Source organism: Aspergillus steynii (assembly GCF_002849105.1).
Source record: "Aspergillus steynii IBT 23096 chromosome Unknown P170scaffold_8, whole genome shotgun sequence".
Lineage (NCBI taxonomy): Eukaryota > Fungi > Ascomycota > Eurotiomycetes > Eurotiales > Aspergillaceae > Aspergillus > Aspergillus steynii.
The window spans coordinates 1,277,947-1,299,023 of NW_020194405.1; the positions used below are offsets into that span (position 1 = coordinate 1,277,947).

Sequence of the window (21,077 nt, forward strand, 5' to 3'; positions counted from 1 at the left end):
GTTACCTGGTTGAAGATGCAATTCCCGATGTTGTTGAAGTCACCTTCCAACATACTAAGATACCCAGATCGAGGTTCCAGGCAAATATACTATTGAACGCTTTGTCGGCGACGTCGACCGCGTACACTACCCTCGGGTCTCTGAGAAAGCACTTGACGAAGTGCCGGGTCATCCTTGCTTTTATCGACGTGGTGGACTCGCACATGTCTGTTTGCTTTACGTCAGTACCGACCAGTTGCCTGTCAATTGTCGAGTAGATTGGCATACCGTTGGAGATTGTCGGGTCGTGGATATTTATGTTGCTGATCCGGACAAAAGGGACAAACGTAACCCGGTGAGTTGTGAACGAGACCATGCCGTATCATCTCATTTTTGCGCTTGAATCCTTTTCCACCCGGTCCTCGAGCGCACCCTTCAATTGCACAGAAATGAGGCCGTTCTTGTGAATGGACATTTGCATGGGAGCTTTTTTTTTTTTAAATTGCGTAAGCCGTCCGTTCTTGGCATTAAATCTGCAGTAGGTGTGTGACTTACTTTAACAAGTACTGCGTTTGGAAAGGGGGAGCAGTACACCCTGGCCAGCCACACTTGAAAGCACCGGTCGGGACGAGAGCGCCGTTGGACTGTGTATGAGCGCTGTATGGTGTTCTATCGCAGGTGCTGGCAGGGGTTTGATCTGTAGGTGTTGGATAACTCGTCGCCGGACTCTTGGCCGCCGAGGGCGGAACGTCATACGGGGAAGTAAGGTAGGATATGTCGGATTTGACAGACCGCCAATGAGAGTTCTGTGACGCGGGTGAAGACACGGCCGATATATCCCTGGCAGTTGTACTCGCAGGTGACCAATGCGAATACGGACTGGGAGGAACTTGGGCGGCGAGAGGTCCCGGACGTTGTTGCTCCCAGATCGGTTCACTTCTGAGACCAGGCGGTGATGTAGCTGTAACCGGTGGAAGAGAATACGGGGACGATCCGGTAGGACGTCCCGGATCCTTTGACACGCTGGGCAGCCCCAGCGCTGTTTGAAGGGACGGCAATGTATGGGAATTCTCCGGTGAATCAGGAGCCAAAGCTGGCAATAGATTCTGTGCCTGAACCTCCGACGCCGGTTTGAAAAACTGGCTGATGTTCGAGTTCGCCTCCGGGGCTCGTTTGAGGGGATCATGATCCTCAGACGAGAGGAGTTTTGGGATCAAATCATTTTTCGGACGACTGTCCGTGGCCTCCCCGAAGATCAAACTCCGACCTAGAGCCTTGGGTTCAGGCTTGGGGGACTCATCAAAGAGCAGTGAAAGAGCAGTTTTGGCCTTCTCGCCCAAATCGGACGGTTGCTTGGGAGACTCGTCCGCAGCCAACGGCGGGTCCGGTCTCCTTAATCTGTGTTTCTTTGGCGGGTCCAAGTCATCGCGCAGAAGATCCTCACTGAGGGGGTGATTCCTTTCGAAATCAGCAATGTCAGGTCGGCTCGGGTCTAAATGGTTGATCAGCACCGAATTACCCTCTGTTGTGCTGGGCTTGGAGGGTATCTGGCGCTTACGGGAACAGTCCTGAGATGTTCCCTCGTCTGCAGACTTTTTGGCAGGATCGCTATCAGAGCCCTTGTCGACGACGGCAAATGGAGGTGGTGACTCCTTGGGCTTATAGTCGATTTTGGATGTCTCCAGCCCGGGAGAACGAGGGACGTCGTCATCAGCATAGAATTCCATGGAGGCGGCGGCTTCAGACGCATTAGGTGCGCCACACCCTTGGGAATTTCTTGCGCTTTGCCTTCCCTGCTCCCGATGCTTCAGGACACGCGGGCAAACTCAAAATGCCAATTCGCACGAGATGGAAGGGAGACGGAAAAAAAGAGGGGGGAAATAAGAAAAGAATAAAGAGTCAAGGGAAATGAAGACGAAGGACAGAAACTGAGTGGGGCAAGCCGGTCAGTGGTAGCCTCCAGGAGTCCTAGCATTCCAATCAGTTTGTCTGTTATATAACCCATTTTGAAACCACGATCGGGAAGGTGCAACAAGGCAAATTAAGGATCCAAGATCAAGAAGCGAAGAAAGAAAAGCAGAGAGCTCAGTAGAGCACATGACAGTATGTCGTGCAATGAGAGCGGGAAAATCTGTCGCCCTTGCGGCTCTTGCAGCGCTCGAGCCCGGGGAAGGAAACGGGGATGAAACAAGATAGATACATGTGGGCCAACCAGACTCCTGACTGGAACCCCAAGCGGTCTGTTCCACTCCAACTACCGCTTGACTTCCTTTTTAAGGGGATGAAAGGCGCTGGTGAAGGAAACCAAAGTACCGGCACCAAGTGGGAAAGAACGAGGACGAAGGAAATTTGAAAGATAAGAAGAAAAAGAGGAAGGAAGAATATCAAAGAGAGGAACGGCAAAGGAAAGAGAAGCTTACCTGTTAGATGTCATCAAGACACGGCGAATACCACCGAAGCCAGGCACCAACCGCACTTAGAGATGAGGCTCAGTCGGAGCCAATTCACACGTCGCGATCAAGGACAAATACGATGCGCCGACCGCATAGGACCGGAGTCGCAAGCTCAAAGAAACGAAATCGACCAAAGGAGCGAGGATCGCCGATATCAAAATATTAATAATATGGGCTCGATAGGAAAGAAACCAAATAATTAGGGAGGGTGAGAATTTGCGAACGTGGAGGAATGACAAGCGCGACTGCGACTAGCAGAGTAGTGACAGCGGCAATGATGATAGGTAGTAAGCTTGAGGGGGGGAGGGTGGGAAAAAAAATAAAACGGGGATCGTGATGACAGGGAGTTCAGACGCAGGTCGGCTTCCGATGAAAAAAGCGGAGGAACAATACCCAAGTGGTCATAAAAAAGGCATGGTCTAATCATGCGCAACAGCAGTAATGATCATAGGGAGATGGGGACCGGCCAAGAGTTAGAAGGGCCAGCCCGAAGTCCGAAGTAAGAACAATGGCAGCGGTTGTTCAGAGACGGGGTCGGAGCATCAGGGAGAAGGACCGTAGAATTTGGCCGGGATGAACGTATCCAGGTCGTAACGGTAATAATAGGCAGGATTATAGGGATGCCAGCGGTCCAGGAAAGAAAGGCCCAAAAATAAAAGAAAAAGAAAATAAAACAAAAAAGAAAAAGAAAATAAAAACCAAGTCCGTGGTGAAGCAAGTGTTCGAGCAATCAATCAATCAATGAAGCTAACGAGTCGGCTGTGATGACGCTTGGCAGGTGCAAAAAGTTCAGGTCAGACGGGGAGCGGTCAGCAGGCGGGCTGCGAGCGATGGCAGAACCGAAGCAACGAGGGCGACACGGACGACGGACGGACGGATTGGATGGATTATTAGCCTGGTCGGGGGGCACAGTAGGGCAGGATGCTGATTTCTGATTGAGGAGGGAATCCCAGCGATGCTCCACCACCGGCCCAGCTGGAAAGACCGAGTGGAGAACAATCAGGAAGCAAGCACTGTCAGTCGGATTCCGTCCGGCGAGAAGTGGATATGAATGGATGACGGATGGGAAATGAATCGATGGAGGGATGATTCGATGGTCTCGTCGTTGTCGTTTCGCTTGCCTATTGGGTGGCCACGACGGAATCAGTTTATCTCCTCCCGCGATTGAGGAAAATCAACGACGGCGACGACGATAATAGGCGTACTAATTATTTCCCTCGCGGGACGGGGCTGGAATGGATTCGACTTCCAAGACCGAAAGGACGTTCGCGCAGGGAGGCGGAGGGTTAGAAGCTGACTCTAGAGACGCCACACTGCAGGCAAACACCAAGTGGGGGGGGGGGGGAAGGAAGGGGAGAAGAAGGCGAGACGGAGGGAAAATCCAGAGAGGCTCAACGGGAAGAAGGCATCCACCGCCATGGAAGATCAGGGGAGAACGACGGAGGGGAAAGAGAAGAGGGAGGGAGAGGAGGGGAAGCGAACGAGGGCGCGAGGACGAAGGCGAGGGCGAGGAAGAGGGGGACCAGGGACGGTCTGGGATTTCGCATCGACACTCCTTCCTGGTCCTGATTCGGATTACTGGGTATTTACTTGGATTACAGTATTATCTGGATGATTGATGGTCCCATAAACCCATTCCACGAGGCCCGACAAGAGACCAGACATCCGCTAAACCCAAATCTCGTGCGGCTCTCGCCCGGATCGCCCGTGATTGGCCGGCGGAAAACGAGGAGGCTGAACTGTTCATCTGCATCGAATCGCCGTGGAACTTTGCCCTTCAGTGAGTGCTGGTTGGTAACTTCGGTAGCCTCACCGTTGGGTTGACCTCTTTTCCTCCGAAAACCCTCACGCCTTCCCTCCCTGCATTCCGCATTGCCCACCCCCTCTGAAATCCCCTCCTAGTCGCTCCGGCGTTGCATTGTGCGTCCCGATGACAAAGAGGGCTTAGAGCTTTAAATTCAATCAACATGAAAATAAAAATAAACCCCAACCCAACCACGTCACTCGTCATCCCACCAACCGAATCCCACCTGAGGGTTCTGGTCAAGACTCCAAAAGGGCCGGGGTATGGACATGGGGCTGACGGGGGCTCGATAAGGAAAGGAGCCAGAAAAGCCAAACTATAGAGAACTTTGTACGCAGTGGGGGAGTACTTCTCCGGGGAGAAGCAGGGGAGAACGATCACGAACGAACAAGAAACGAAAGGAAAGGAATAAAAGAATGCAAGAATAAAAAAAAAATACAAAAAAATCCGCACATCCGCAAATCCCGACCCGTGATCAAGGAGAGGACCGCCTGTCATCTGCAATCGGTTGATATTTCCGGCCTTCAGTTCCAATGCGTTGAACTTTGAGGATCCGCACCGGAGTCTCGTTGTGATTGCGACCAGGCTCAGCAAAGGCAGACAAGAGTCAAGGGGACGAATCGGGTACGCACCGTTCGACGAGGGGGAGACCGACGTGCAAAGTAGGACCAGAGATTCTGAAGAAATCATCGTTGGAGAGGGGGGAAGGGCCAAGGAGGGTCACTCAGTCCGTAGTCAAGAGGCTAAGAGAGCCACCCAAGTCTGCAGGAGAGACGATCAGCCAGCAGATTGTGGCCCCACGTTCCCCTCTCCCTCCACTTGTCCTCCGTGCAACCGCCTCGTCCTCCGTCGCACCGCTGCCACTGTCCACTCCGACCGTCTCGGGGGGTCGATCTTCAGGGCCAGCTCAGTCCGTCTGTCCCAGCCTCCGATTATCGAGCGGAGTCCCCTAGAGTATATCATGATTATCATACTACTCCGGAGTAGACAGAGTGTGAGATGGTATGAGATAGTATGATCCGGTGATGTGATATTCAATGTGGGAGCTCTCCACATCCGGCTTACACCCTAGTCACCAAATGTTTGTCCGCTTCGATTCAACCGTTCTCCCCCAATATAATCAATAATCAATTGGTTTCTGGCCCTTCACCCTCCTTGCTGCAGTGTGGATATTAAACCCAGCAGCCTATATGCTGTAGAACATGGGTGTGTCTCCTCTTGTCCAACCCCCGGGGCCATACCATTCCCCCCATCGTCTTGGTTCTGCAACCCTTTCGCCCCCTCTCACGCTCTCTCTGTCTCTGTCTCTCTCTCTCTCTCTCTCTCTCTCTCTCTCTCCCCCCTACCTCCTTCCCTCTCTTGTGCTGGCCGTTGCCCAAGCCCTAATTCTATCTATAGTCACCCTCCGATCAGTCAGCCACCGTCCAGGGAGTCAACTAGTTAAAGTTTTTCCTCTATGTGATTCCATTGTTTCTAGGAGTAATGATTTTCAGCTTTCACTATTCTAACCCGTAATCGGAATCCCGCCGAAATTCAAACAAATTAAATTCGAATCCATCGGAATCGAGAAGACCGATCATCAATAGACTGCAACTTCGCTGACGTAGCCGATGTCGAGTCGACGCCAGAAATGAAATCATCGCGAACAGATCAGTCATCGTCTCCAAAGGTAAGGTAGCAAGCGGCCCGCGCCGAAGACATCTTGCCGTACCAAGTGCTAACATTAAATTATTGTTATTATTAATAGTCTTAGTTCACTGCGCTTTACTCCGTCGGAGTTGATGGTTTTATTTAGTACGGAGGTGATGGTTGGTACTTTCGCCTCTTCCCCTTCATCCACGCTATCGGCGGTGCGGCAGCAAGTCGATGCTATGACATTGTCTACAGCAAGGCTAGCCTTCTTTCCAGTAAGCTGTAGGCTGATCGTCATAATCAACCTGCGCTGGTTGAACGGGTTGTTCACTCGGACAGCCGTAAAACGCTAATAAGCCGCTAGGCTGCAGGGATTCTCTTTTTCTTTTCTTTTTTTTTTCCCGGCCTTTCTGTCTCCTTTTCCGTGATGATTGCTGTGGTGTCCTTTTCTCCCGTCAGGATTCCCGGTTTCCCTGCCTTTTTTTTTTTTTTTTTTTTGTTTCTTTCTTCTTTATTGTTTGGATCTTCATCTTTCGATTCGGGGGCCAGGGGCACGCCGCGGGACCACTCCGTATTCTGGTTACTGGAATTGCATTGTGTGGAGAGCCAGATAGACTCTCTTAACCCAGGTAGACCTAGGTCGTGAATCCTTCAGTGCACGGCCCGAGAAAGGATTGTGTGAAGTTAGGGAGGTCGAGGTGATCCTGTTGAAAATTCTTCGTGGATTTTCCGGCCGGCGAAAAGAAGGGGGAAAGGTCGGAGACTTTTGGAAAATAATAATAATAATCAAAAATTAAATAAATATAATCAAGAAAAAAAGCATCATATGAGCCGCACCCAATTATCTTGTATCCAGGCGGCTCATTGCTGACACTGCGCTGGTGATCGTTCACTGGCCCGGGCTCTTGCTAGTTGCATGTTTCGTGTTGTATACGAGACTACCTATCGATCGCCCTCATTCCGAACGAGCCCTTGCCTTGCTGAGCAATCTACCTGGGTTGGGTGGTATTTGGTACTTCTATCGTTTCCCCCGTATGCTTGCATACATCCTCGGAGTCGGGACAAATTGGCCCCTCCCCCTTGTTAGCCTTGACAACTGGCATGCTTACGTTCCATCGAACTTGCCGGGTTTGCTAGTTCCTTTCGTGCTTCTGGCCCCGACATTGGCGAGAACTTTGAGTGATTTTTTCCTGGTAGAGAAAAAAAATTTAAAAAATTAAAAAAAAAAAAAAATAAATAAAATAAAATTTAACTGCGTAGATGACTCTAGTCAACTAACAACGCCAAGTGATTGACAGGAATATCAGGATTACACGGAGTAGCCGAAGATCCAAAATCCTTGCGGAGCATAAGAGTAAGACGACCCTAATCTCATATCCACCAGGGAGTCAACGGTTTGAGAAATCCTGCGTCAATCGTTATGCTTGCCACATTTAGTAAGAAGATTCGGCGGCCGCAGGCGGCGCTGGGCCGCGAACTATAAAACCCCAACTCCACAATCCCACCCATCCCTTCATCCTCATTCCCCGAGAGAACAGAGCCAGCGCGGAAGGAAGGGGGGGGAGGGCAACCGGGTCGGTGGTTTACAATTTGCCTTTTGGGGGCAATTCGGCTTGCACTTGTCGGACCCGTTCCCACGCCCCCAAAGCAAGCGGCACGGTCTTTTGGGCATACTCCTGCGCCCTAGCGCTGCTAGCCTGTCTCAGCGCATACCGAGCTTTGATACCCTGCATGATCACGGAGCTCCTCCACGAAAAGAATGCGTCGCCCCAAAGTATATCAGGGGTCGGGTCCCAACCCGCCAGGTCGCGATACCACCGCACGCAGTCATCACGCGTGGGCAGGCCCGGAATGGCGTCGGGTTGGAACTCCTCGGTCTTGTGATCCGTACCGTCCAGGAAATACGGGCTCGTGAGATTGCACAGGTCCGACAGCGGGTGGCCCACCGTGGCCATCTCCCAGTCCAGGATGCCAATCACCCGCGGCTCCGTCTTGTGGAAGACCATGTTGTCGATCTTGTAGTCGCCGTGCACCAGGCTGCCGCGGTCCTGAGGCTGAGTGGCCTTGTTGGAGAAGAACTGTACCATGTCCATAAAATGCGGTAATTCGCCCACGGGCTCCTTGCTTTCGACGTCCACCGCCTGGGACTGTGCCCTGGAGACCGCTGTGAACGTGGCAATCTGCCGATCATAGAAGCCCGACGGTTTCCCAAACCCCTCCAATCCGATCGATTTGGGAACGACTCGATGAAACTTGGCGAGCGTGTGGACCGCGTCTTTCCATCTGCAGGACAAGCAAGGGTCTTAGCAACTGGGTCACGAGGGCGGGGGAGGACAGCATAGGGATGTCACCCAATCACGGCAGACATACAGTGCATTTCTCTCCTCCGCGCCGACTTCGGGCATGGCCGGGTCGGTGAATATTCGCCCGTCCAAAAATTCCATGATATAGAATGGGGTTCCAACGACGCTGCTATCCTCGCAGAGGCAATAGGCTTTCGGTACGGGGACGTCGGTCTGCTCTAGGGCATGAATGACCTTGTATTCGCGCTCGACTTTATGTGCCGTCTTCGACAGTAGTTTGCCGGGAGGTTTCTTGCGCAACACATATTTCTTTCCATCGGCGGCGATCAGCTGGTAGGTGGGATTCGATTGTCCGAAACCGAACTGTTGAGCCGTTGGTTAGCCCGAGCTCAGGGTTCGCTCGGCGACATTGACCACGGATGCACCTACTTGCTTGATCTCCAACGGAGTCTGTATAATTGGCACGTTCTTGTCGATGTAGCGCTCCAGCGAAGGAACGTCGATCGGCTGACGTACGGCTCCAGCCATGACGAAACAAGCGGATAGGGGGGATCAGGGCGTGTGTCGGACAAGTGCGAGTCGATGCAGTGAGAATTGGGTGATGTCTAAGTGAGTAAGAAACTTGGGGTGTAGTTGAACAGTAGACCCATGGTGGATGATAGGTGGTTCGGTAATGAGGACAGGGCGATCGCGATGCTCAGTCCAAGTCGTCGCACCGGACCGAGGCTAAACTGCGACGGCCTGGCATTTGCGGGGAGCGCCTCGGTTTACGGGCCTCTTAGTCATGCCCTGCCGTCTGATCTCATCCATCTGAACTTCCCCGGCCTCACCCTCGCCATGTGAGCTTCGTCGATTGCATCGTGTGGAAGCTAGGATATTCGATCTACTAATCACGCATCAGAAATGCTCATGCAGTGTTGACGGGCGGTGCGAAAACCCGTCGGCAGTTGGCGACAAACGCAAACCTGTCCAGTCGTCTCTGGCAGCATTGACCAGGTTACCAGACTGCTGGAACCAGGAGCACCAATAGTACTCCAACCAGAGATTTTCGCAGTACAACCAAGCTTTTAGACACCTGCTTTCGAGGCTCTCTCCAGCTGCGACTGAAATACAACACAGGTGCTGGTGGCCGACGCAAACACGTTTCACATGAACAATGTCCAAGTATGACTACTGCCTCAACCAACAGCACGTACATGTCGCCCACAGACATGAGACGGTTGCCACCAACGATGGGGTCACGAGGAACTCCACTTTCTTTTTGATAAACCAAGCTGTCAATGAACTTTGCGCGAGTTTCCTCCTTAGAGTCATACTGACAACACTCTCCAGTCTCACCCGAATGGGTGCATCCTGACTCGATCTTAATTGGAGACGTCGAAAACGGAGTACACAACACACTCCGCATGCCGTTGGATCCACAAACCAACACTTGTGAGTGCAGGCATTGGTCCCTCGGCCTCAAGCCGGATCCTGGTAGATCATCTGGGTAGTTTGTTGGGAGTGTTGGATATTGATTGGATACGGTTTATCGAGTCGATGTATAGGTAGGTACTACTAGCAGGGTACCAATCAATGTCTGTGCGGTCGCCGAATGGATGTCAATACTGGATCAGACTATGACCGGGAATTTAGAGAACTGCCATCCTTCTCCAGATGATACCTGAATGCCACTGACTCGATCGATCTACTGGCTTCGGAGGCGTGTCTTTTCGGCCGAGGAGTCGGAACTTTTATTCTTCGGAGAGGCTTAGGACAGACAAATAACCAAGGGGGGAAATCAAGAATTATCTGTCTACTCTGTAAAAGCTCCTCAGATCATCCGAATTCCGAGATGTTGTGCATCGACTAGTATTATCCCCGATCGACTGCGCTCCCATTAAATTTCCTAATTCGGTTAAACCTCAATTTTCAACGACCCCCGATGAGGGCTTTTGATATTTATGCTCTGAGACCTCGACTCGAAGACAACAATGGATACTATGGCCCCATTTAATTCCTCGAGTGCAACATGCCATCTCATCGTGACCATTAGTACTTTGTATAGTTGTGTAGAGGCAGCCCCACCCATTAAACGCGGTGCGCGTCTCACCGCCAGACGCGTCTTCCCCTCGCACTCGAAAAAAAAAAGAGTGAAAGTAAGGGCCACTCATCACGATTTACACCGCAATTCAACTCAATTCCTCCCTCTACTCTTCTTCTCTCCCTCCTCCATCCCCTCAATCCACTCACCAAACCCAATCCCAGAAATATCATGACCAAGGAGTCCACTCCCCCTCCCACCGTCGAATCCACCACCACCACCACCCATCAACCTCCCTCCCTGCCTGCTTCTCCCATCGCCAAACGCACCAAGCCCAACACCAACGACGCCGATTCTACTCCTGCCGCCGCCAACATGACCGTCCCTGCCGCCGCTCAGCGTCTCCCTCCCCTCCTCGTCAAGAAACTCACCGAGTCCGCCCGTGCCCCGACCCGCGGCTCTGCCTTCGCCGCCGGCTACGACCTCTACAGCGCCAAGCAGACTGTCATCCCGGCCAAGGGCAAGGCGATGGTTGACACGGGTATCTCGGTTGCTGTGCCTGAGGGAACCTGTGAGCTTTCCCATTGCCCTCTCTCCGTTCCCGCGAAGAAAAGGGGGAAACAAAACAAGTAGTTTGGCGTCGTTGAGGACCGGTTTGCTAACGAGGCATTTCCCAGACGGACGTGTTGCCCCTCGCAGTGGTCTCGCCGCTAAGCATTTCATCGATACCGGCGCGGGTGTCATCGATGCCGACTACCGTGGTGAGGTGAAGGTGTTGCTGTTTAACTTCTCGGAGGTCGATTTCACGATCAACGAGGGAGACCGTATTGCGCAGTTGGTGTTGGAGAGGGTAAGTGGTTTCCAGGCCGTCTGCTTTGTGTTCTGCGAAGAGAGGTGCTGACTTGGTGGTTCTAGATCTATACCCCTGAGGTTATGGTTGTCGAGGAGCTGGAGGAGAGTGTGCGTGGTGCTGGCGGCTTTGGAAGCACTGGCAACTAGATGGAGATATGGGAGAAAGACAAGAAAAGAGCACGAGGATATGAATGATTTTATGGCATGCTAGAAACTTATTTTGGGATGGGTGGCTGGCTATATAAATGAAAATAATGAGATTTTATTCTGCACAACTATGCATGATTAGACATGAAATTCGACCGTTATAAAGGACTATGGCTCATCACACGTTTTATCATCTACTTTGGTAGTCTATATATATATCTCACCGAAATGAATAAGGATTGATGACAGGATTGGGAGCGTTTATCGAAGCTGAGCGGGGAGATCCTCCGTCCGCCACTCCTGCACCTTGAACTCCACAACCGGGTTGCGGAGGTATTGCACATTGCGCACGAGTCGGACCTCGGCGGCTTTGGTGTGTCGCAGATGCTCCTGTTTTTGCCTTTCTTCGGCGTCAAGCTGCTCGTTGACTTGGCCGGAGGTGGCCACTAGTTCGGCATTACGCGCCTCCATGGTCTTCTCCAGCACGCTGTGCATGCTGGCTAGTACTTTCACGGTGGTCTGGGCGAGAGGAAGGTCGGCGGCTTTGACGTCGTCCGGCGAGACCCAGGACTTGGTCGTTCGTAATTGAGGACCGGCGGCGAAAACGGCCTCCCGCAGCCGGGCGACAGTTAACGCGGCGAACATGTCTCCGGTTCCGGAGAAGAAGCAGTCTAGGGCAGGGACATCGACACGGAAGAGCCGCGGCGACCCGTCGGATTTCGTGGTGGAGCCGATGACAGTCAGGTTGTTAGGAGACTGGGCCGCGGCTGCCGATGACGATTCGGGGAGTTTGGACAGTTGGACAGAGGTGATGATGACGTGGGGGACGTTGTAGGTCGCGTGGATCACGGTGATGGCTTCGGCGAGGGTGCTGAGAGAGGTGATCTTGATTCCGGAGAGAACTCTGTAGGTAGGCCATTAACGAGGCGTCGCAAAGCAACAGATCGAGCTTCCGACTTACTCTGCCTCGAATTGATTGGGGAGAATCAAATCGGCATGTTTGATGGTTTTCTTATAGGCCGGGACCACATCATCGTTGACGTAGAGGCGACCCAGGTCCCCCATGACCGGATCCAAAACTGAAATTGCGGTTAACACAACGAGAAGAGCTGCTAAAGAACCCATTAAACCTACCCCAGAAGAAGGAGCCGGGATTCTTCTCGGCCTTGCGCTGAAGATCTTGCCCGATGGCTCCGACAGCCTCGACGGCGGCGGCGCTGGGTGTATATCCCGACAACATGACATCAAAGTCCGTTAGGTGACTCTGGCATAGACCTTCGTATAGAGCAGTGATCTCATCGGCCGTGGCTCTAGTCCCCTTAAGTTGCCGGTAGCCCGCATGATTGCCTATCATGAAACGGCCGTTAGAGTGCCCACACGTGCTGATAGATGCTGGCCACACAACAGGCGGGATGACTCACTGAAATGAACCGTGTTCAAGGGTGAGACGTCGCAGCCCAAGGACTGCATCACAAGCGTTGCCATCTTGTTGCCGACATAGCTGGAAGTTTGGTCTGTCAGCCAGACCTGGAGAATTTGGAGTTGGGATCATGTCAAGATCTGCGTGTAACATAGACCAGCGAGAGGTGCCTCAAGAATCAAGAGGACACCGACTCGAAATGGAGACGAAATATTGGAGTACATGACATACCCATAGACCACCTATGTGAAACCATCAGTTTATAGTCCTCGGAACAGCTAGATGATGATGTGGGGTATCTAAAGATCGGCTCGACTTACATGACTTGCGACCGCCAGGACCCTCGTCTCGGGGACCAATGGGTCTGCAGACATGACGGGTGGAGATTTGCAGGGACCGGTAGACAGGTGCAATAGATGGAAGCAGATATGCAGGCCCAATATAGGCAGGATGGCCGGGGACGAGGGGCAGCGACGGAGGGGTTGACGGCAGATCGCAGATATTATGATATCCATGGATTCTTGGCTCGTCGTTCGGATGAGGTAACCATCCGGTCCCGATCGGGTTTAGCGCCGGAGTGGGAACGCGTGGGACCTCCGCTGCGCGCTGATTGGCCAACGGGGCCGCGGTGGATTTCGCGCTTCCGTTCGCTTTCTCTCGTACTTTTAACTTAATCTTCTTTTTGCTCCGGAAGTCTGCTCTGGTCAAGGAATGGCCCCGTCAGCCTGTCCAAGCGCCCGTGTCCGTGTCATGCGATGGCCTCGCCTGGATTCTTCCATCATCTTCCTTTCTCTCTTTTGTTCTGTCTGATCTTCCAATGAGCTCTGTTGCTGATGCTGACTTGGTAGCGATGTCCTCCCGGTCCGTCTCCTGCAAGCATGAATAATGGGAGCACCCCTGGTCCGACATGACTAGCAGCGAGCTAGTGCCTGGACCAATCGTGTCACTTCTAAGAATAAAATCCAAGCCCGAGGCTGCTTGGCCCGGTCCAGAACACTCTCGCTAGAGTCGCTACCATCCGGCCAGTCTCCCTGACTGGCTGTACTTGACTGGGGACTGGGCCCTCTCTCCCATCTTGATTCCTGTACGGCCTCAGGTTTTTTTCCCTTTCAACCCTTCTGTGTATATACCACCCCCTTTCTTTCTTTTTCTCTCCCTCCCCTTCTCACCCCCGTGGTGCCTATTCCTTGCGTTTTGGATGGACGCGTTGTTCTCTCGTCCACACCACGTTTAGTTTCTCCCAACCACCGCTTATGCCCTCAAGCAAGGCAGTGATTTTGGCCATGCCCCTTCAATAAACATTCTCTCCTTTTCCTTTCTTTTTAGACCTTCATTCTTTATCTTATATGCCGTTGTCTGACAGCGTCGCTCTTTTTTTATTTCTATTGTTCATCATGATCACTTGTGTCCGAGCGTCGGCATCCCGACCATCCAGTAGTTTACATGCTTCTCACCAGCGTCCTGTAATTCCCCGTCTCCTTCTATGTGTATGGATTCTCCTCGCGATTCCTTCCGTTGTCGCTGCATCCGTTCTACCTGCAGACGCCCGATCGGAACTCAATGCTTTGCGCTCTCTACCGTCTGTCTCCCCGTCGGATAAGGAGCTTGTCCACGATGATCTCGAAGACGTATCTCATTCTCCACAGGAACGTGCTCAATGGAACCACGTTCTCCGCCGAGATGTTACCCTCGAACTGGATCCGAGTCTCAGCGACATGGCCGCGTCGCTCCCGATTCTCGTCGCCTCGGACGACCATGATCGAACAGGGGGTGGTGAACTATCCAGCCTGGTCGGACGGGCAAATAGCAAAGACATGCCTGAACCTTTTGATACCAGCACCAGAACCAACTTTACGTCCAGCACCTGCGAAACTTTCGTCAACGATTTCCTGTCCAATTCCACGTTCACCAACTGTCATGCTATGTCCATGCTCCTTCGCAACTCCCACTCCTTCTTTCAAACTGTCCGCTCCGCCACGGCCCTCTCGCACGTCCTCGACATCTCCTGCAGTGCGGACGCTGATCAATGTTCCGCATACATGACCGACCTTGCCGGCCGTCTCCTCAAAAAGGATGCCTGCGGTGAGGACTACGAAGAAGGGAATACTATTGTGACGGACGCTTACACCAATATGGTCGCTTATGAGCCCATCTACCGGGCCACCTGCCTCAAGAACCCCAAGACATCCGACTACTGCTTCGTGGACGCCGCCACCAGCAGCGACAACTCAGCCGACTACGGCGTATACTTTATCCCCTTCGACGACGCCATCACTAGCGCCCCCTATCCCACATGCAACAAGTGTCTCCAAGCCTCCATGGACCTCTTCGCCAAATTCGCCGAGAAGGACGGTCAATTTCTCGTCCGCTCGTACCTTCCCTCCGCCCAGGGTGTCAACAGCAAATGCGGCTCCGACTTTGCAAATGTCAATATTACTGTGGGCGAGGATAAGCTGCTCAGTTCAGCTGCGTCGTGGACTGCCGGCCGTCCGGGCCTATCTCTGCAATACATTGTTGCATTATGCCTGGCTGTCATCTTCTTAGGGTCGCTATAATCGCTTCCCCGTCTCTCCACTCCCTCCCTCTTTGTACACTTCCTATATTCTCTCCCTCTCCATTCCATTCATTCCCTTTTCCCGCGTTTATAGACCGCTGCAGATTCCCCTCGTGCTTTTGTTTTAGTTTCATTCTATCCCTCTGATATTGCCTTAATTTTCTTTTTAATTCTCTTCTTCAATGGGACCTACTCATCCAGGTCATGGCTATTTACGGGTTACGACAGCGACTGGCTTTTGCTATTTTTTTTTTTTTTTTCTGTTGACATTGCTTTCCTTGTCTGTCTTGGCCTGAACTCATGGCACGGTATATATGCTGCTTGCTCTATTATATCGCTAGCCAGTTTACCTTAATGTTTATACTTAAATTTAATTATTTTTTAACTGATGGCTTTGTCTCTTTTCTTTGTCTCTTTTATCTTTTCACGTTCCGCATGATGACATGTCATACATAGTCAATTAGAATGTCGCACATGGATGATAATAGGTAAGACACAATGTGTAACATTGCGGATCATTGACATGGAATGATAAGACAAGAAATGAAAGCTACAAATGACGGCTAGCTGCGATCATCCATCTATACCTGTTTGACATACCCGGTAGGAAATGTAAATGATCAATCAAGGTCTATCCAGCCTAGACTCAGAGGAAAATGGAAGAACAAAGAGAAGAAAAGAAAAAGACTAAATAAAACATATAATATGGGAAATGTATTTTCTTGAAAGGAAAAAGAGAAGCAAAAGAAGAAGATAAATATCTGTCGTAAACAGTCATATCATGATCTGGTTTGAATTCTTTCAATATACTAGAAATACTGAATGCGGGTGTCGGTGGAAATGGAAAGGAAATGGAAAAGGAAGAAAAGGTTCGTGCAAGTATATTGGCGCCATCCAGCGGATAGGTGTGATGAACAGGTGTGGTATGTGTCAGGATGTTATGTATAGGATAGGCGCTGAGGTCGAGGGAGCAGAGGTTCAAGGAGGAAGATGTGTTTGATGAAGAACCGACCGTACAGATCAACTTGGTCTCGGTATACCGCTGCTGCCCAGCGCGACTCCGACGAGACTTTGGGGCTCGCCGAACCCCGTTGCCGTCGTCGCCGTTTCGGGGAGCGAGATCGGGCTTTGCGCGCTTTCTCGCTCCCGTTTGACCCGGAAGAAGGCGAGCTTTGCAAAGCGGTTGAGCTGGGACCAGAAGTGCCGACCTGCCGGATGAGCGGCGATCCGTTCGAGCAGATCTACGGTCGCTTCGCGCACAGTCTGATCGGAATGGAAGAGACCCATGCTCAGGTAGAAGAGGCCGGCTTGGCTTTCCGGGGTGACGGTGAGGAGCTGACAGATGCCGGCATAATCCTTGACTGCGTGGGCAAAGGCGATGTAGATGGCCCCTGCCTCCTGGGCGGGGAGCTTCAGGGCCCGCAGTCGGTCATGATGGTGGGCCAAGTCGGGTTTTTGGATTGGTCGCGCAGGATAATACATGGCGGCAATGTCTTGAATGAAGGAGTAGTAAGATCGCGTGGTCCGCCATCCCTCAATCCTGGAAACGGAAGCCAACAGTTCCCGTTGCTTGGAACCCTCGTCGGGCCAGACGTAACCATGCCCGCGCAGTGTGGTCGGATCGAGAGGATCGGCCTGGAGCCCGCTGGGGCTTTCGGGTGACAACTCCTCGTTGGGACCGATTATGTGCAGATTGGATGCACCGTAAACAGTCTCCTCGAAGGCAGCAGCCACGCGCGCAAACTTGGTGATGTAGGCGCGCCATTTCGCTCGGATGGCATTCTCCCCATACCGATTGGTGATACCTCGCTGCACATCTTCCATGAACAGATTGTCGCCCGTGGGATCAGTTTGGGCGTTTGCAGGATGGTAGTTCACTGTAGTCTGCTGTTGGAAATACAGCAGACCTTCGGTGACCGGCGCCGGCTCAATATGGCTACTGATCTTCATTCGGCCGGTCGGGAGATCGCAGAGGAGATCCCACCACTCGGGATGGTTTGCAAAGGTGGGATTCGTCACGCCGGCGATGAAGCCCGGCACTTTCAGGAGGTCATCAATCTTGGTCAGGTCAGTGTAAGGGAAGGCATGTCTTGTGAATCCACGAAGAATTCCGCCTGAGGCGATGGCACAGGCAGCCAGCACGGCCTCCGCCACCTCTCCCGAGGGACGATTGTGACCCAGGAATACCACCCGTTTCTGGGTCAGCATTGCGTTCACGAGAACGATGATCGGATGAGTATAAGGGCCACTGGTGGTGAGATGGGGGTGAATCGGGAATGGCTGGGGCGTCGTGGAATGAGGGCCGGAGAAGGTTTGGACGAGCTTGATCAAGGAAAAGTCGCCGACGATTTCGGGCCAGATCACGGTCGGCACTTTGACCGGAATCGGGATATCGTTGTAGACGACTTTGGATTCGTACTCATGCGTATCTCGGGGGAGCGCATACCGGGGCGGCGCTGGCCTCTTCGGGGACGGTGGAGATTCGAGGTCGTAGTCAGGCCGGCCTTCGTCAGCCATCCGCTGCTGGACCATTTGCTCGAACTTTTCAAGAAATATGTCTTTAGAGTTACTGGCCTGCAATATTTGTCGTTCCAGGAGAGACATTTTGGGCATCAACGAGAGGTCCATGTTGTTCACAGCATCGTACAGCGAGGCCAAGGTTTCGGGATAGGGGGATTTGAAGTAATCTTCTAAAGCCAGGAGGAGTAGGGGCTATTGAACCGCAGTGTCAGTTCTTTTTGTCTCCTCCAGAATACAGGACGGGTATAAAAGGTACCTTATATATATGAAGAAACGAGTGGCGTGTACATATGGCCATGGCCTTAACCACCGCACCTCTGTATGGATCATCTTAGCCATACCGATCAAGCCGCCACAGTTGGGAGGGAATTATAATCACATACCGTTTTACCGAGTTATCCTGCTTCGTATTTACAAGATTGAGGACATACATCAGAGGCGGGCCTTCGCCACCCTCCTCCTCGTCACTACTCTCCTCGTCATCGTCGCTGGCCTCGTCGACATCCTCATCCAGACTCTCCAGGTCGCCATCGACCGGAGACCGGTCCGCCTTCTTTTTCTTTTTCTTCTTCGGCTTTCCGGTCACGGAATCGTCATCTTCGTCGGCACTCGTATCCTTGTGAAGGAAGAAGATCGTCCAATCCTGGCTCCGCACGTGGGTCTGATCCGGAAGCATCAGCTCTGCCAACATGCTTTCGTCGCCGCTAATGGGAGCCGGGTACTGGTGCTCCATGATCGGACCCCGGTCAATGTGGAAGGAAGCGACGAGGATGTATTCGACATGGCGGTCGGAGGAATCACGAGGGTACTGCGACTTGTACCGCCGAGGTTTGGAGCCCGGGGCCGAAATGCCGGCGACATTTTCCACGGAGCGCTGTCGCAGGAAGGAGCGGGAATCGCTCGGCGTACGGGTGTGTGAGATGGAGGGAGACGGGGATAGGCGGCGGAGACTGTTCGATTTGGAGAGGCTGATCGGTTTCGATAACGACTGAGCAGGGTCGTCGGAGGGTCGGAACGGAAGTGAGAGGCTCATCTTCTTTCGAGGGGGGCTTAGAGGAGCGGAGGACAGATAGGGCTCGGGCAAGAATGCGAGGGAATCAATGACTGGGGACGAGCTCGTGGCAATCGGAGACAGATGATAGGGTCGACGACAATTGGCACCGCATACTCCAGAAGCATGCACGGGATCGATCAATCGCTCAATCGACCACTCGATGACACCGAGGGAGGGAGGGAAGCCAGGCAAAAAGTGGAAGAAAGAAATTCAATCAATGGATTGACAGTCAGTCCATTGGACGACGCCGCATCAGAGGAGCATGGCGGAGAGTCTCGGAGGATTGGGAGGGCTGATCGACGGATTCAGGGGAAAAAGAAAGGGGAGGAAGTGAAGCCTCCAAACCGCACGCACCAGATCTCCACAGCGGGGAAAATCAATCGGCGGGAACACCAGCAGTCCTTGGATCCAGATCGATTCGCCGAGGCCATTCCGATCCAGCGGACGACCATCGACCAGGGGGGAGGTGGGACTTGACGAGGCTCGTTCTGAGGCTCTGACAGCTCGAATGATTGAGGAATGGACGGTGGATGAATGCAATGCCAGACTGAAGCATCGCGAGCGCAGGTGGATGACTAAGCGTGGTGTTCCAGCATAACTTATACTGCGTAGGTGTCACTTGTACAGTACAATGGACAGGCAGTTAAGAAGAACGAAGGAATGTCGGTCAAGACGCAGACAGGCAATCGGCAGTTTTCCAGCAGGCGAATCCTTCTAGAAGGCGACTCCGTCAAGTCGTGGGCGACAAGTCAATCCCCACACGTGCTCGCTCGGGCCGACTTCCGCCGGTGTTTGTTTGGCTGTTTGTCTGCCTTCCTGTTGGGATTGTATACTCCATCCTCGGATCATCGCCTCACCCTTTCTTTGAATTACAGTAACCATGGTAGGTCGCTGCCATCTGGCTCAATCCCCTCGTCCCGCGCTCACTCTCTGTCCCTACCGTCCAGGTCACTCCCAACGCTCCGTTTCGACCCTCCCCGTTATCGTTTGGCTCCCCGCGAGCATCGCCCTTTCGTCGACCCTCCACTCCCAACTCGCCTCCCTCGCAGGGCCGTCCAGTGACCCCGGGCAGCTCCCCCGGCCGATATACTCCCGTCCAGTCTCCCAGCAAGCTCAATCAGTCCTACACCGTCGAAAACGAAGATGTGTCGCCGCGCAACAGAAGCCCCATCCCGCAGCCGCGGTTTTCTCGTGATCCACCCTCATCGCCGACAAGAGGAGCGAGTTCACCCGATACGTCGCCCCTAATAGGTACCAAGACGACCAACATGATGGCCGCCTCGTCCGATGCAGCGGCCCAGTTGACCCCGGCGCAATTGCGAGAGATCCGAGAAGCATTCCAGGTGCTCGACCGCGATAACGACGGCTCGGTGGATAAGGAAGATGTGGCAGATGTGCTGGTTAACATCGGTGAGACAGCCCCGTTCTTCGACACTGCCATGTGCATCGATAGAATTTAGGATGCTAATGGGCATGGAAATCAGGCCAGGACGCTTCGATGACATCGCGATTCTTTCCGCCCACCGGACCTCAGACGATTAACTTTCCTACATTCTTGAATATACTATCCAGTCTACTCGCCCCTCTCTCGTCCCGACAGGAATTATTGAACGGACTCGCTGCCTTTGACGAAGACGACAGCGGCCAGATCGACGTGGCGGAGCTGCGGGATGCGCTTCTACACACGGCCCCGGAGGCCGGCGAAGCGCCGTTAACGGAACGGGAAATCAACGAGGTTCTGAACGGGTTCACCGGACGCCGAGTCTTTGGAGGGAAAACTGGACAGATGGGAGGCAAGAGAGGGGACGTGTTTCGGTACCAGGAATTTGTTGACGGCGTGATGGGAGGGACGGAGAACGGACGGCGCGAGAACTGAGGGGAATTCACGAGCATCAACGAGTATGAATACTAAAGATGGAATATGATATGGGATCTGGGACTCGGGATTTGGCGTTTAACGGTCTAGTTCATAGGTCATCGGTCATAGTGACCGGATCAACTTGCTATGCCCCTCTGGTTGTCTGTTTCTTTGTCTTGTCTCAGCGCTGCGGGTCCACCGATTGGCCGGTGAAGGGAAGAAACTATTGAAAATCGGCTCCATGCCGTCGCCATAACCATAGCAACTGCAAGCTAATCAATTCCATTCTCCTTAATCCAAATTAACTGCAGTTGCCTGCAGCGCGTCGCGTGTCCCCGCATATCCACCTGCGAGAAAAAGACTGACAGAAAAGAAAAGAAAAGAAAAAAAAAAAAAAAAAAAAGACAAAAAAAGGAGACTAACCCGGAACCTGCCTCCTTACTCAAGTCTCAAAGATTCATGAATCCCTCGCCTGGGC

At 52.7% G+C, this 21,077-nt stretch overlaps 8 protein-coding genes across 8 annotated transcripts; 4 read left to right on the plus strand and 4 right to left on the minus strand.

Moving 5' to 3' along the window:
• Window positions 1–89: 89 nt before the first annotated feature.
• P170DRAFT_450157 (uncharacterized protein) lies at window positions 90–1,706 on the minus strand (the record flags this gene model as incomplete). Its single annotated transcript, XM_024851103.1, has 3 exons — window positions 90–207; window positions 268–465; window positions 535–1,706. 3 exons carry the CDS (start codon window positions 1,704–1,706, stop codon window positions 90–92), a joined length of 1,488 nt encoding a protein of 495 aa, XP_024700453.1.
• Window positions 1,707–3,517: 1,811 nt separating this feature from the next.
• On the plus strand, window positions 3,518–4,130 carry P170DRAFT_273615 (uncharacterized protein). Its single transcript, XM_024843156.1, has one exon. The coding sequence runs from the start codon at window positions 3,668–3,670 to the stop codon at window positions 4,049–4,051; it is 384 nt and encodes a 127-aa protein (XP_024700454.1). The 5' UTR covers window positions 3,518–3,667; the 3' UTR covers window positions 4,052–4,130.
• A 2,991-nt stretch (window positions 4,131–7,121) lies between these two features.
• P170DRAFT_440288 (phosphotransferase family protein) lies at window positions 7,122–9,010 on the minus strand. Its single transcript, XM_024850041.1, has 3 exons — window positions 8,601–9,010; window positions 8,239–8,534; window positions 7,122–8,151 (listed from the first exon to the last, which is right to left on the minus strand). The coding sequence occupies exons 1-3, from the start codon at window positions 8,697–8,699 to the stop codon at window positions 7,452–7,454; spliced, it is 1,095 nt and encodes a 364-aa protein (XP_024700455.1). The 5' UTR covers window positions 8,700–9,010; the 3' UTR covers window positions 7,122–7,451.
• Window positions 9,011–10,319: 1,309 nt separating this feature from the next.
• P170DRAFT_440289 (deoxyuridine 5'-triphosphate nucleotidohydrolase) lies at window positions 10,320–11,349 on the plus strand. The gene is made up of 3 exons (XM_024850042.1): window positions 10,320–10,765; window positions 10,872–11,044; window positions 11,110–11,349. Exons 1-3 carry the CDS (start codon window positions 10,426–10,428, stop codon window positions 11,191–11,193), a joined length of 597 nt encoding a protein of 198 aa, XP_024700456.1. The 5' UTR covers window positions 10,320–10,425; the 3' UTR covers window positions 11,194–11,349.
• On the minus strand, window positions 11,317–13,127 carry P170DRAFT_440291 (pyridoxal kinase). Its single transcript, XM_024850043.1, has 6 exons — window positions 12,934–13,127; window positions 12,845–12,855; window positions 12,615–12,694; window positions 12,328–12,540; window positions 12,155–12,272; window positions 11,317–12,097 (listed from the first exon to the last, which is right to left on the minus strand). Exons 1-6 carry the CDS (start codon window positions 12,985–12,987, stop codon window positions 11,455–11,457), a joined length of 1,119 nt encoding a protein of 372 aa, XP_024700457.1. The 5' UTR covers window positions 12,988–13,127; the 3' UTR covers window positions 11,317–11,454.
• Window positions 13,128–14,007: 880 nt separating this feature from the next.
• P170DRAFT_479679 (uncharacterized protein) lies at window positions 14,008–15,168 on the plus strand (the record flags this gene model as incomplete). Its single annotated transcript, XM_024853703.1, has 1 exon — window positions 14,008–15,168. One exon carries the CDS (start codon window positions 14,008–14,010, stop codon window positions 15,166–15,168), a length of 1,161 nt encoding a protein of 386 aa, XP_024700458.1.
• A 1,019-nt stretch (window positions 15,169–16,187) lies between these two features.
• On the minus strand, window positions 16,188–18,720 carry P170DRAFT_479680 (AFI1/MesA family protein; the record flags this gene model as incomplete). The annotated part of the gene is made up of 3 exons (XM_024853704.1): window positions 16,188–17,879; window positions 17,944–18,004; window positions 18,071–18,720. 3 exons carry the CDS (start codon window positions 18,718–18,720, stop codon window positions 16,188–16,190), a joined length of 2,403 nt encoding a protein of 800 aa, XP_024700459.1.
• Window positions 18,721–19,582: 862 nt separating this feature from the next.
• P170DRAFT_416151 (putative calmodulin) lies at window positions 19,583–20,890 on the plus strand. Its single transcript, XM_024847104.1, has 3 exons — window positions 19,583–19,624; window positions 19,689–20,151; window positions 20,226–20,890. Exons 1-3 carry the CDS (start codon window positions 19,622–19,624, stop codon window positions 20,615–20,617), a joined length of 858 nt encoding a protein of 285 aa, XP_024700460.1. The 5' UTR covers window positions 19,583–19,621; the 3' UTR covers window positions 20,618–20,890.
• Window positions 20,891–21,077: the final 187 nt, after the last annotated feature.

Coding starts and splice junctions, on each gene's coding strand:
- P170DRAFT_273615 (XM_024843156.1), top strand. CDS start 3,668: ATGGATTCGACTTCCAAGACCGAAAGGACGTTCGCGCAGGGAGGCGGA.
- P170DRAFT_440288 (XM_024850041.1), bottom strand. CDS start 8,699: ATGGCTGGAGCCGTACGTCAGCCGATCGACGTTCCTTCGCTGGAGCGC. Junction 8,535..8,600: donor CTCCGTTGGAGATCAAGCAA/GTAGGTGCATCC, acceptor ACGGCTCAACAG/TTCGGTTTCGGACAATCGAA. Junction 8,152..8,238: donor GCGGAGGAGAGAAATGCACT/GTATGTCTGCCG, acceptor CTTGTCCTGCAG/ATGGAAAGACGCGGTCCACA.
- P170DRAFT_440289 (XM_024850042.1), top strand. CDS start 10,426: ATGACCAAGGAGTCCACTCCCCCTCCCACCGTCGAATCCACCACCACC. Junction 10,766..10,871: donor TGCTGTGCCTGAGGGAACCT/GTGAGCTTTCCC, acceptor GGCATTTCCCAG/ACGGACGTGTTGCCCCTCGC. Junction 11,045..11,109: donor CGCAGTTGGTGTTGGAGAGG/GTAAGTGGTTTC, acceptor TGGTGGTTCTAG/ATCTATACCCCTGAGGTTAT.
- P170DRAFT_440291 (XM_024850043.1), bottom strand. CDS start 12,987: ATGTCTGCAGACCCATTGGTCCCCGAGACGAGGGTCCTGGCGGTCGCA. Junction 12,541..12,614: donor CTTGAACACGGTTCATTTCA/GTGAGTCATCCC, acceptor GTTTCATGATAG/GCAATCATGCGGGCTACCGG. Junction 12,098..12,154: donor CCCAATCAATTCGAGGCAGA/GTAAGTCGGAAG, acceptor GCCTACCTACAG/AGTTCTCTCCGGAATCAAGA.
- P170DRAFT_416151 (XM_024847104.1), top strand. Junction 20,152..20,225: donor AGATGTGCTGGTTAACATCG/GTGAGACAGCCC, acceptor CATGGAAATCAG/GCCAGGACGCTTCGATGACA.